The sequence below is a fragment of the Glossina fuscipes genome, unplaced genomic scaffold (genome assembly GCF_014805625.2).
Source record: "Glossina fuscipes isolate IAEA_lab_2018 unplaced genomic scaffold, Yale_Gfus_2 1, whole genome shotgun sequence".
Lineage (NCBI taxonomy): Eukaryota > Metazoa > Arthropoda > Insecta > Diptera > Glossinidae > Glossina > Glossina fuscipes.
In genome coordinates, this window is record NW_023998415.1 from 25363497 (window position 1) to 25376829 (window position 13333).

Consider the following 13333-nt stretch of genomic DNA (forward strand, 5'->3'; position numbering starts at 1 on the left):
TAACTGGTAGCTATTTAGCATTGCCATCAGCAAACTTTTTTATCTAAATTCTACTCCGAATATTGAGTTTTGATGGTGTAGAAAACATCGGCCGCTGCATCCTACATTTTACAAATTAATGGCTTCACAAATTTTGCGAATCCCTTTGGAGAACAATTTCATAAGCAAGTAAATGTAATTCTTTTCACCAGTGACAAGATAAGGAAAGCACTTTTACGCCCATTAAATATATTTCATCGCGACCATTACAGTATGTCAAGTTCATTATTCATGCAAATTCATCTCTGATCGCCTTTTGCTTGATGCAACTAAAAGCTGTTTACTTAAATCGACTTTGATCGTCCGATCCCATCCCCCATATGACTCATTGAAGCCATTCCTTAAATTAGTTTCTTTATCTATTCATATTGCATAAGAATTTCGTGAATACGTTTTCGTGTAAATGCGGAAGTAATATAAACACTTTCTAGAAATCATTGGATTTCGAATTTAACTGGGATGCAATTCATTCTCCACAAGGTTGGATTCGTGCAAGAACCTGTAAAAATACAACTTTTTAAGGACGCCACCACACAGATCATCAGCTTTTCCTTTCCCCAAGTGCAGTGCTTCATGAAATTAGACACTCCGGGAATATGCAACCTGTTGATTTCCAACTTCTTTAATCCACTAAAACGCTATGATGGACCACGGCCCACCATTCAACTTGGCTTGATGCACTTATTGACATAACGGTGTTTCAAAATGAGGCAGTCTATGGGAAGTGATCGAAAAGAACGTACTCCAAACCGAACCATTTTCAATAGCATCCATTCTTGGGTCGAAACACGTTGATGTAGTAAATTTCCGCACACACGTAATACGCCTTTGCACTACAAGTGGTGGGTGGTAGAATATAAACAAATAATAGAGTAAAAGCAAATAATACGTTAGTGTAACTTCACCTGCACACCTATTGAATGAACAACGAATATGAGACTGAGAGCGATTGGAAAGTTTTCAATCCTTTTGCCGCAAAACTAAAAGTTTGTAATGATGATTGATTCAAATATTATTTACCAACAAAGGATTTTCTTCTCCTTTTTTTTTTTTGTCGAGGATTTAATGTTTTAGTTGAAATAGTCATGGTATTGCGGGTTCATTGGGCTAATAGTCGCTTTTCAGATTTCGAATCCCATTTATGAAAGTATTTGAAAAACATAAAGAAAATTTGATAACGAACACCTTTGAAATTCATTCACTTTCGTATCTTACTTATATTGTGTAGAAGCATGCAAATATGCAAAGAATATGGGGCCTGTGAGCGAGCCTCTGAGTGGAATTTCGGATAAGAAAGGAAGGAAGAGGCATCTTTTTATGCCGGACAATATGAAGGGATATAATAAATTCATGCTTTCATTCGTAACGTGTTTTGTTCCCTGTGCACAAAGTCTATATTTCTTTGATCGGCTAAAGATTTTTAAACGATTTCGTCATTTATCAATCGGTTGTGAAAACAGACTAAACTAAAACCTCACCTATGTGTATTCTCCGGCTGTGCAAATGAATTTTTACCCGGATGCAAACAATTTCGTATTTCCTTACGTGACTTTGATGCGATCTGAAAAGGATCTATCTACCTAACTTACTTACTTGTTTAGTTTTTTTTTCACGTGGAAAAGGTGTGCCGTCAGCTGGACCGGAATCAAATTCTCAGATTATTTTTATATTATATTCTCGTTCACATCTGCCAGATGGTAGAGCGAGCGGCGAACATGGCATAGTTAACTTGTCTTAACATTTTACATGGATCCAGAATATATATATATATATATATTATATAGCAAACGAAATATTCCATCCGGTCACAAGGGAATTGACGAATTAAATCTACTGCTCTTTGCCAGGGCTGATGATAATGATGATGGTGGTGGTGGTGGTTAAGAAAAGATGGAATTTTTTCTAAGGAAACGAGAACAGAGTCTCCTGCTCATTATAAAATGCTTGACATTTGCTAATAATTTATGCATGTGTCAAAATGCGAAATGTGAATGCTTTGTTATGTCTGTATTGGTCCTTTGCGGAAGTACGCGATGGCAGAATATCACTTACTTGGGCGCACAGTGTGCGATACACGCATGCATCGGTTATGTTACATCGGCAGATGTACTTCAGCAGAACTTAACGTTTACTTATATTAAATAACATGTTATGATTACATTTTCTTGCGTTCTCCTTGCACTTCTTCTCATTTTTCAAGTATTTTCGTTATTTTATTTTTATATGCACATCTAAACACTAAACAGCATAAGCATGATTATTAGATTTATGCTGTAGTACTGAAGTTATGTTCATGCACACACGTTTAAATCGTCCATACAACAATCCCTCATTGACCTACTTTTTATTTTATTTTTTATTATTTCTTTTCCTATCTCTCCTATTCTCTCTCCTCTGCTATTCTATCATTAATGCATTTACACATGCAGACATATATTTAGGCATTATGCATACGAGGTTTATTCAAAAAATTTCATAAATTTTTTTTAATTTCCGGCGTTCCCCATAGAATCTCTATGACTGTTTCATTTATTTATTTATTTAAAAATTTTTCTTTTTTTCCTGAAATATTGATAGCCATTTAGACTATGAAAAAGATTAGTGTGAAATAGTGTGAGATCCTGAACTAATAGAAGTAATTTATCAAACAAACCTAGTTAAAAAGGATTATATTTGGACATGGTCACCTAATGCTCTACTAGCCGCTTACTCTGCTAAAATCGTAATTTCAGAATTTAAAAGACACTTGGAAAAAGGCTTACATGGAGGAAAGGAGCTTATGACATGGGCCGTAATGTTCCATATTTAATATAAACAACCTTTTATTCTTCACCCAATTTTTGTCATAAAATATCGCATACAAGACGTCCTAACTGGCAAGAGATCTGATCAGCTTATAACGGTTTTTATCGCTTATATTTTGTAAAAGTGATTATCTGGGAGGGGACCTAAAAAATGATGCTACCAAACCGGCTTAATCTATTTCTGATACCAACCAGGGTTGATGGCAGATTTGAAGGCAATACTCCAAGTTTTGCTACCGATTACACGTTACACAGATGGACCGATGGACCGATAGACATGCCTGGACCGATTGAAAATCTGATATTAAGTGATTGAAGAAGCGACCTCTTAGGTGTTGCAAACACCCACAAAAGCAGGGTACTATGCCCTGACTTTTCCATCCTCACATGTTTACATTATACTTTGACTATTCAAAAGTCTTTGCCCAACATTCTTTTGTTCGTTTGTTCCGCGAAGTCGAACAGCTGCAACCGTTAAATTGAATTAACTTTCGAATACTTTCGTGCGGTAATTTCATACAAGTTTGAAGCATCATTAACTTTGCAACAAGATTTAGAATAAATTGAATTAACACTTTGACACACTTAACACTCAAGTTCGCATGCCGAGTCATACGTCATTGGCTTAATGACCTTAATTTTTACTGCAGTTCACTGCCGAATGAATTTAAAAATATATATCCGAAAACAATGTTTTTTCTTCTACCATACACGCATACCGTGAGATTCGAGTACTCTTCCGATAATAGATGATGGCAAGCAGATATAGCGGATTGCATGAGCATTTAGCGATGAAAAATAGCTTTGCTCGATGACCGCTCAAGGAAAAACTTATTTCTATCAATGAATGGCTCATAAAAAAATATTCTAGGAATTAAATCGTACTTCGTGAAAAACAGCATACATTGCCTTAAGAATCTTGGATTCATTTCTGGTGGCCAGTCCAAAACACTCCAATCATTTCAAAGCATATGATTTTCATTGCAACTTCCATTAAGAATCGCAGAACGACCAGTTCATGTGCCGATTCGAAATTACTTATTTTGAAGAAATCTTAGGAAGAAACAACACAGGGCATCAAATCATTCCATCACACATTTAAGGAAGCCTAGTGTGACGCCAGCTCCTGATTTGATTCCATTTCCAAGAAATTCGCATTTGCTGTGGAACTAATTTTTAAATACTCATCTATAGGTTTTGTGTTTAACTGTGCGAAAGAGGGAATCAAATTTTTTTTCCTCCTTATACTATAAAGAATCTTGTTAAACCGGATATAATCCGCTTGAATTTCGCTTGATAATATGTTGCTATTTTTGCGGCGAAATGTTTTTACCATCTCTACAGAGCAAATGGGATTGCTGAGCGAAAACTGAATCAAGCGGTTCGCAAGTGATTTTTTCTTGAAGTCACCTTTATGTCATTAAAAGAGTTGCATCGAGTCAGTAATCGATAATAATTGCGACCGGAAATGGCCGGGACATACAGTGAAGTCTATAATACTTAAAAGCCAAAGTCATACAATTTTTTCAAGAGTCCTTGCCGAGTGCTTGTCTATAGTCTGGCATTGTGAAAATGGAAGAACACGACTTTCTTGCCGGTCGACTGTTGGTTCTTTAGTTTAATTGCGCCTTCTGATCGCATTCGTTCCTGACAGTAGCAAGTGTAATCAATCATCTGGGCTAGTTGGAGCTGTTCATCTTATGCACACGCAAAACATTACCTTACGTAAGATCAATCAGGACTTTGCCTCAATATCTACAATTTCGTTACTCTTGGAGCACAATTCTTTCACATATCATTGTCGTATGTGGCGCTCTTTTCGCATAAGCCATTACCAACCTCTGGCACGATTTCACAAGATAAACGCCAAGACCGTATTCGTTTTTACAATTGGACGGGATCTTCGTATATACTATATTTAGATGATATCTTATTAATTGTCAAGCTTTCGATCTTAACTTAACGGTAGTAATTAAGAAAAAATTTAAGGATAAATTTTTTTTTGAATTCTTGAACAATCAAGTCAGTCGAGTGAGTATATATGCAATTTATTAGATTTTTGAGCGATGTCTGTTTACATTTACATTTAAGCACCCTAACGAATCCAATATGGATAGTAGTGATGGATTTGCGGTGCCTGGGTTTTAATGCTTGACTTGAAAATTTCAACTAAATATCTAACATTTTCTTAAGGAACCTCGCATTCAAAACGAATATACGAATGACTGAATGAATGCATGGATTTTGTGTACCTTTAGCTTATTTTATGCATAACTCGTAAAGTTTAGCTTCAATTGTGGATATGCGAATGTTTCGCAGATTAGATACGAGCAGGCGAAGCGTAATATCACTTTTAATTTCCAACATTCGTTTGAGCCTTTGTTATACTTACGAACCCAACTCTTTTACCCTATTATTAGGTTCTTTTAGATGAGTTTTTTAAGATTTTTTTTTAATATTTTCTTCATTTTGATTTCAATTTTTCTCTTTCCTTTACTTTCCGCCAAGTCATTATACAGTAATTGGAGCATAGAAATGCTTTTGAATTTTTGCGTTTTTTAAGGCAATTTTCGTTAGTAATTAAGGAAAATATTTTACGTACGGACTTTTATCAAAAATTTATCCAAAAATTTTATGAATCAAATTTTTTCGTTAAGATTTTAATAAAGTTTTCATTTAGTTCTGTGCTGTTTCGGCTTTCAACCGCAATAACTTTAAGCACGAGTGATAATATAAAGTTTGTCTGCAGTCATGCCGTACAATTCTTTTTCTTATTATAATTCCTCGTCATCATCATCATCATCATTATTATCATCATCATTGTCATTATCATCTTTTTCTGTCGTTTACTTAATGTTGATTATACGCAAACATTTATGTTAAATTAAGTTTTATCCTTTTTCGGTTCTTTTCATTTTCTTCTTCTTTTTCTTCTTTTTTTTTTCTTTTTTTGTGGTTTATGAAATTCACCAAATAAATGCATGCCAGCAAGCTTAGCAAGCTCTCGGAATAAATGCAACCATGTGAACATATGTACGTTGTTAAGTGTGAAGAGTGGAGGTGTTGTTGCGCTATGTAACCTAATTTAACACTTGAAAGTTTTTTACTTAAATGTTTTCGTAACTTTGCTGTTAGTTTCCCTGCCCCGAGTTTCTCATAAAATTGTTTTCCTTACGACTTTTAAACATGCTTCATCTTAAGCTTGTTTTAAGTCTTACCTGAATCGGCAATAATAAAATTTTTCCTACCTTTCGCTTTTCTAAGCTGAAAAGAAGAAGAAGACAAAATACAATTAAGATTTTTTTATAAATTTTCTAAAGCATGACGAAAAAGGATTACAGTTTACTTAAAGAGTTTCTATAATAATTTTCTTTGTTTCTACCCTCGCTTTACACATACTCACGTCCCTCGAATATATCACTTGGGAGTTTCCTTAATAATATAAAAAAAATCTTAATCCATAGAAACGTTTTAGTTATGTGTGAAAAACTTGAAGAAATTAAAAAAAAAAAAAAAAAACGAAGCCACATTATGTGCATGAAAGGCCATCTTCGTGTATCGTTCGTCCCCTATAGACTGAAACATTACAGCTTAAAACACTAGCTCTCTGTTATTCCCCAAAAAACTTTAGAGCTATTGAAATCCTCGATTTGACCATTAAAAAGAAAGCTATTAAAAGAAAGCTGATAAGAAAAAGAAGAAAAAATTTAAAAGAATTTGCACTGAAATGGCAAAATATTTGTCGTCGCAAAAACGCAGCCAAAAGAAAATGAAAAAATGAAATAATACAACGGAATTAGCAAAATAGATTACATACATCATTGTCATATGGCATCGAATTCTCAAAGATGATACGAAATCATTATGTCTATCAATTTTTATCTAAAAATACTAAAAATTACGTTTATATGTCCATATAAAGGCACATGTCAGGGGAGGCGTGACATAGCATACATGTTCTCTTCTCGTCCAAATTTTCTACATTCATTTACGTGTGTACGTGTGGCAATTTTTTTCTTTTCTCTATGGCAGGCCTTTCATAATATGGCTTTGAATGAGGAGCTAATATAAAGCGATACGGTTCCGCCCATTTTCACTTGGTTCAATAGGTTTTTGAGTGTAAATAAGTTAACGTAACATATTTCATCGAAAAAAATCTGATAATTGCAACATCGGACAGATGGACAGACATACTTCGAACAATTCCGAAAATAATTCGAAATCAATTAGATATTAACTCAAGTCTCTCACTCAATATTACGATTTTTATTGCATATGGCAGCCACTTTCTTTATAATGGTTCGTCGGGCGATCATCTGAGCTGTGCGTGAAATTTTATTCACCTTTTGGCTTAGCGAGTACGACATTGATTAAGAGTATTGCAAATTCGCATTCGTCAAAAGCTAATCAACATCGATTAAAAAGCGTTCATCCGATAGACGATCGAGACGCGTTTTTTAGATCGAAGATCGTGAAAGGGAAATGGATCGATGAGTGCTTTCCTTATTTTAGCTTTCATTTCCTATAAGACAGAGCACACCGCGTGTGAAAAACTTAGTTTCTTTCTACGCTCAAGAGTATGCTTTCGATTATCCGACAGCAAATAAAGGACACTTTCCACAATTTCCATTCGAATTATCCTCATATCCGTATTTCATAGCGATGAACACTTTCATCCGAGTTTAATCATTCCAACCAAGAAAGCATTGGCATTACGCTGCTTTGGCTGAGATAAAGCTACCAAACTGGAAAGTAAAGACAGTACAAGTACAAAATAAATGAATAAAGAACTTGATGAAGATTGCTTCGGCTTCCCCATTGGCTCTCTGCTGCACGCTATAAATTTTAAAAAGAAGCGTAACCGATCGTTTAACTTCGTATTATGTAATTGTGTAATTTTTTCTTTTTTTCTTTTTGTTTGATCCCAAGTCAGAAGAAGATTAGCTCAATGCACTTGAGAAAATCTATTATAATACTTATCAGTAAGTTTATCACATTGTAAACAAGATTTCAAAGAAAGAAAAGTAAAGCAAAAAAGAAAAAAAAAAGAAAACAACCAAAGCCTGCTTCTTCCGCATAATGTTTTTCTCTTATTGTTTACAGATTAACTTATCAGCGTGTGGCATTAAAAGAAATTAGACTGCAAGAGGAAGAAGGTGCCCCGTTTACGGCGATACGTGAAGCCTCCCTATTAAAAGAACTGAAACACTCAAATATTGTAACGTTGCACGATATTGTACATACCAGGGAAACGTTAACATTTGTATTTGAATATGTGGTAAGTCAGACAGACATTTAATTAATGGGGCATTGCACTTTCTTATAAATAATGATACGAATTATTTATTCCGTTTAGAATACCGATCTATCACAGTATATGGAAAAGCATCCAGGCGGCCTCGATCATCGCAATGTACGTTTATTTCTATTTCAATTGTTGCGAGGTCTTTCCTACTGCCATAAACGTCGTGTTTTGCATCGTGATGTTAAACCTCAAAATTTATTAATTAGTGATTGCGGTGAACTGAAATTGGCCGATTTCGGTTTAGCGAGAGCAAAAAGTGTACCCAGTCATACGTATTCACACGAAGTGGTTACACTTTGGTACCGTCCACCAGGTAATCAAATCAAATTTAATGTTTCATTCTTCGCCTAATCGTCACGTCACGTATATATTTTATTGTGAATGAATGAATTTTCAACTGTCACTTATTATTATGCCAAGCAATGCTAACAAACAGTAAAAACGAAAAAAAAATTAAAAGTTTTCTTTATGCCTTCTATGTCGTAATTAGTAAGCAAATTCTTTGTTTGCCATTGTTCGACGAACAACTTGTTTGTGTTTATCTTCTTATTGTTCATTTTCTTTCTTCTTCGTCGGGATTGTTTTTAGCAGGAAAAACTTTTATTTGAATTTTTATTTTGTTCTTATGGTTTGTCAAAGATTGCTGAATAAATAGTTTTCATTTGGTTTGTTCCATAGTAAGATGATTAAAAGAAAAAATCCAAAATGTCTGGTAACTTTTTTCTGCCCTTTTTTCCCATCACCCAAAAAAAGAAAAACAATGATTGGTCTACTAATTCTATTGTTCCAACTGTAACATCCCGCCACACGCACCAGCAAAGCCATTCAAGTGCATATAATGGGTTATTACTTGAAAAACTCTCCGCGGTTTTTTTTTCGCGGTTTCGAACTTCCTTTTTTGTGTGTAGCCTGCTCTTTTCTGATGCTTAGCGCCCCCGCTATTCCCCGACAGCTTGAATGCGGGACTCGCTCCACCAGATGCAAAATTTCATTAACTTTTTCAGTGACTGGGCGAGTGTGAGAGTGAGTTGCATATTTGAATCGAGCAAAACACTTCTGGATCATTCATTTACTCACAGCATTGTCATCGTATACTTTACATATTTTTCGCCATGTTTTTGCAGAGTTTTTAAATTTTTTATATAGTAAAAAAGCATCACATGGCGTATTTCTTCAGATATTTCACTCACTTGCAAGTCAAAACAATTTTTGAGACGAGCAAAGGATTTGAAAACTGCCTGCACAAAAAATGTGAGCTGAAAGATCACCTTTCAAGCAGGTACTCGTTTGAGACAATCATGTGATTGCTGCCCGAGATATAGATATCAACATCATCGCGCGGAGAAATTGCACTGTTTGCCTACAAAGCAATATATCTTACGAGGTTCCATGTACATCTCGAAATATTTTCACTGACTAATGCGAGTGCCAGGAAAACAGTTAACTTGTTTACCGTTGCGAAACAATTGACAAAAGGACCAGTGTTCAGATAATGTCCAATTGCTGCATAATGCGCAACTGCCGATCCAAATTTCGATTCAATTGGTGAAGCATTAAATAAATGATTTCTGATCTCTTCCCTTATAAAATTTCCTTCGGGAAATGCCAATCAAAACATCCATCAAGGCAAGTCCTTCGGTTGAACGAATTATGATCGCGTTTAAACTTCTAGGAGAATTTCACCTGATGGTGCTCGAGGTTCTTTACCAATCATGTAGAGTTTTGTACAGCTTCCTTATAGGGGTTTGATGCCTTGATGGACACGGGCTGCCTACAACCATCGGCAATCATTTCCCCAGGGCGAAAGTCAATCCCTTTTGACGGGGGCCTTGCTAGCCTGAAAAGTTTTGCACAAGTATAAGAGTGCATTGAAATTTGTGCAGAGGTTTAAGAAAAAAAGTATCCATCGACGTTTGCATTTCCGACGCAAATTTCCTTCGCTCTGTTTTGTTTCTTAAAAGTACGAAAATTGTTAGCAAATGCCATTATACCGGGGAGAATGATGTGCACACGAAAGTGTGCTTCGGGAGTGGGATTTTCAATATTTTGTTTCAATTTGACTTGACCTCTCAAACAGTCATTCCATTAGATTTGAAGAAATTTGCTGAGTATTTTCAATTGTAACATTCACTGCTGACGACACTAAGCTAAGGACATTGCAAGTGTGTCGCCCTCTGCTATTCGAATAGTGAAAGCAACAATATTTCGAAGAGCTAAAGTTAAAGCTAAAGCCTGGCAAGGATTAAATGTGACAACAGACATGATTCCTGCATGATAGTTGGGTTTAATAGTGAAAAAATTTAAAAGAGAACAAGAAAAGTCATATTTTCCGTTTTTTAACATTATTTGCACTAAGTAACAATGTATAAAATAGGTATGGAACATTACAAATATTTACCGGATGTAGTTAAAAATAATCGGTTCTACCCCTCTCACTCTTTAAAAAAGAAAAAAAAAAAAAACGAAAAGAAAAATAAAAACAAACAAACTTTCTCGAGGTTAAATGTTCATGTCAGGTGGTGGGGTGCTTATCGAACTTTTGCCTTACGGAGATTGGTGCATTTTCCTTATTTGCTTATTTTTTCCTTATGTTTATCGCGTTGTTAAAAAAAAAAAAAAAAAAACAGAAAACAAAAAAGTATGAAAAGGAGAAGAAGAAATGAATGTAGCAAGCAAAACAGAAAGCATTACTAATTGAATTAAATATCAAGCGTGCATGGACCTGCTTGGTAAATGGAGCCTTCGTTAAAATGGCTTAAGTGAGGCAGTTATTACAATTTTATTTATTTATTAATTTTTTTCTTTTTATTTTTTTTATTTTTTTTATTTCTTAATAGTCTTACTTTAATTTTCATTGTGTTTATCTGAATATTTATTGCAATAAAAATTTGCATAAAAACCGATAGAGAGAGTGAGAGAGAGAGAGAGAGAGATAGAGATAGATAGGAAAAGAGAAAGAAATTGTTTTTTTCTTTCACTTTGCTATTATTATTGTTGTTGGTGTTGTTGAAGTTTTCGATTAATTCGTTTCAATATTGCTTAAAAATTTGCCTGTAGACACAGAAGCTTTTTATTTATTCTGCCAATTTTCTTTCATGCAATTTAATTATTTTGCTGTAAAAGACAGCCCAAAAGCTAAGCTCGCTCGTCTTTTTTATTACTCTGTTCATTGCATAATATTACTGCTGCCAATTCAATATCGGAGCATCTGTTGCCTAGTTTGCAATAGCATCCGTTTCCGTTTTATTCCGATTATACTCTATCTACTTGGTTTGCTGCTCTCTATCTCTCTATCTCTTTCTTTTTCTCTGCTTCCTTCATTCTTCCTCTTGCCCACTTTTTTCAATGTTTACACTTTATAGGAATTGATAGTGAAAATCCATGTTTATTCGTATAACGATTATAACAAAAGCAACGACGTTCCTTGTTAAAGATTTTCAATCAATTTTATTTACTTATTTATAAAATAAATTATAGAAAATGAAATATATATATATATATATATATATATAAATGTATGTATGCATGCATGTGTTATATGTGCATACAATATGGCTTGGCTTTTCCGCTCTCTCTCTCTCTCTCTCTCTCTCTCTCTCTCTTTCTCTTCTCTTGCTTAAAAAAATTCGTTTCATATGTACGTAATCATGCAGCTAGAAAATTGCCTTTTGTTAAAGAATGTTTTGCTGCTTTTTTTCTTTTTTTAATTTTCTTTAGAAAAAAACCCCACAAAAAAAAGGCCAGAAAAGAAAGGAAGAAAAAAAAGAAAACTGTAATCAGATTTGCAGATTATTGCATAATAACCAACTGTATAGAGAGAATGTTCCTTTGTGTTGTACTACAGTTTTTATTATCCAATTGAATTAAATAATTTATTGAACAATTTTGTACTCTTGGTCTACGGGTTACTTTCATTTCATCAAACATTTTAATATTTCTACCATATAAAGACACACCTGGGAATCCTCTATAAACTAACCATGCTCATGGTTGGCATAAATTTCTAAGCCGCTTAGTAGTAGTCATGCCAGACTGTCTGTGAGAACTTTGCTAAGTGAGAGTTTTTTTTGTCCCTTTTTTTTAATTTTTTTTTTTTGTTTTTTTTTTGTATTTTCCATCCATAAGTTTGTTAACATACTTCCAAATCACTATATAGGATTAAATAGAATTTGATTATATATGTGCTGTGATGTCCGAGATTTGCATTCATAAGTAATGCTGCAGTGGCAGTGAAACAAAATATTTAATAATTCGTCTTTGGACAAATTCTGTACACTTCGGCGTCAAATAGATAACTAACAACAACAATGACAATTGAAAGAGTTATGTATAATTGCTTTGATACTCATCACATCACAAAACTTGCGCTTGCACTTTGTTAATTTATCGCCGTGTTAGTGGTTGATCGATCAGACCTTCATTTACACCGGTTTTCCCGAATGCACATACGAGGCAACCGTGTCAGTGTTCAGTTTCAGTTGAATATCTCTTATGTCGTAACCAAAGTTAAAGCTTTTTTTTGCTTATGGAGAGCAGATCACATTCACTCTCCTACTGAAGGTAAATTTCGAAATGTTTGCCTCAATTTTCACTCTGCTGCGGATTGTAAATTAAAGTTCGCTCACTGCTTCAACAGTTAAAAGAAAACGAACAAATGAATTTTACAGAAAAACCAAGATAAACAAAAGGAGTAGGAGTAGTTAAGTGACCGACGTGACGCGATCGAATCAACGCATCTACGTCGCACTTTTTCTTACTTTTTTTTCCATTATCTTGGACTTGGACAACATCCCGGATTTGAGTTATAATAGCAGAAATATCGACATGCTTTGTATATACGAGGTGCTTTTAAAAAAAAAAAGTCACTTTTTTATTTCTCTTGAAAAATATTTATATTGTCCTCTTCAAAGCAATCATCCTTCTGCCGGCGCTTTTTACAATCTTCGTAACACTTTTGATTTGTGCTTTTTGGTATGGCCTCGAGCTCTTTAGTGGAACTTCATGGGTCTCGTCTGTTTTGGGAACAGGCTAAAAAAGTTGCGAGCAAACAATGTTAAAATTTAGCAATTTGGAAACGTCTCATGCCCTAAAAACCTCAAAAAATTGCATGACATGACCCAACCGATGTGCCGACAATCTCAGTCACCTCTCTTATAGTGATTCGACAATTCTCTATAACAATTTT

At 34.5% G+C, this 13333-nt stretch overlaps 1 protein-coding gene across 10 annotated transcripts in view; it reads left to right on the forward strand.

Moving 5' to 3' along the window:
• Positions 1-13333, forward strand: part of LOC119631442 (cyclin-dependent kinase 14) — a 262242-nt gene that overhangs the window by 231262 nt on the left and 17647 nt on the right. For all 10 annotated transcript variants that reach the window (XM_038023638.1, XM_038023640.1, XM_038023639.1 and 7 more), the window contains 2 exons: positions 7947-8121; positions 8200-8461. In XM_038023638.1, coding sequence (XP_037879566.1) covers positions 7947-8121; positions 8200-8461 — 437 coding nt within the window. The remainder of the gene's footprint in view (positions 1-7946; positions 8122-8199; positions 8462-13333) is intronic.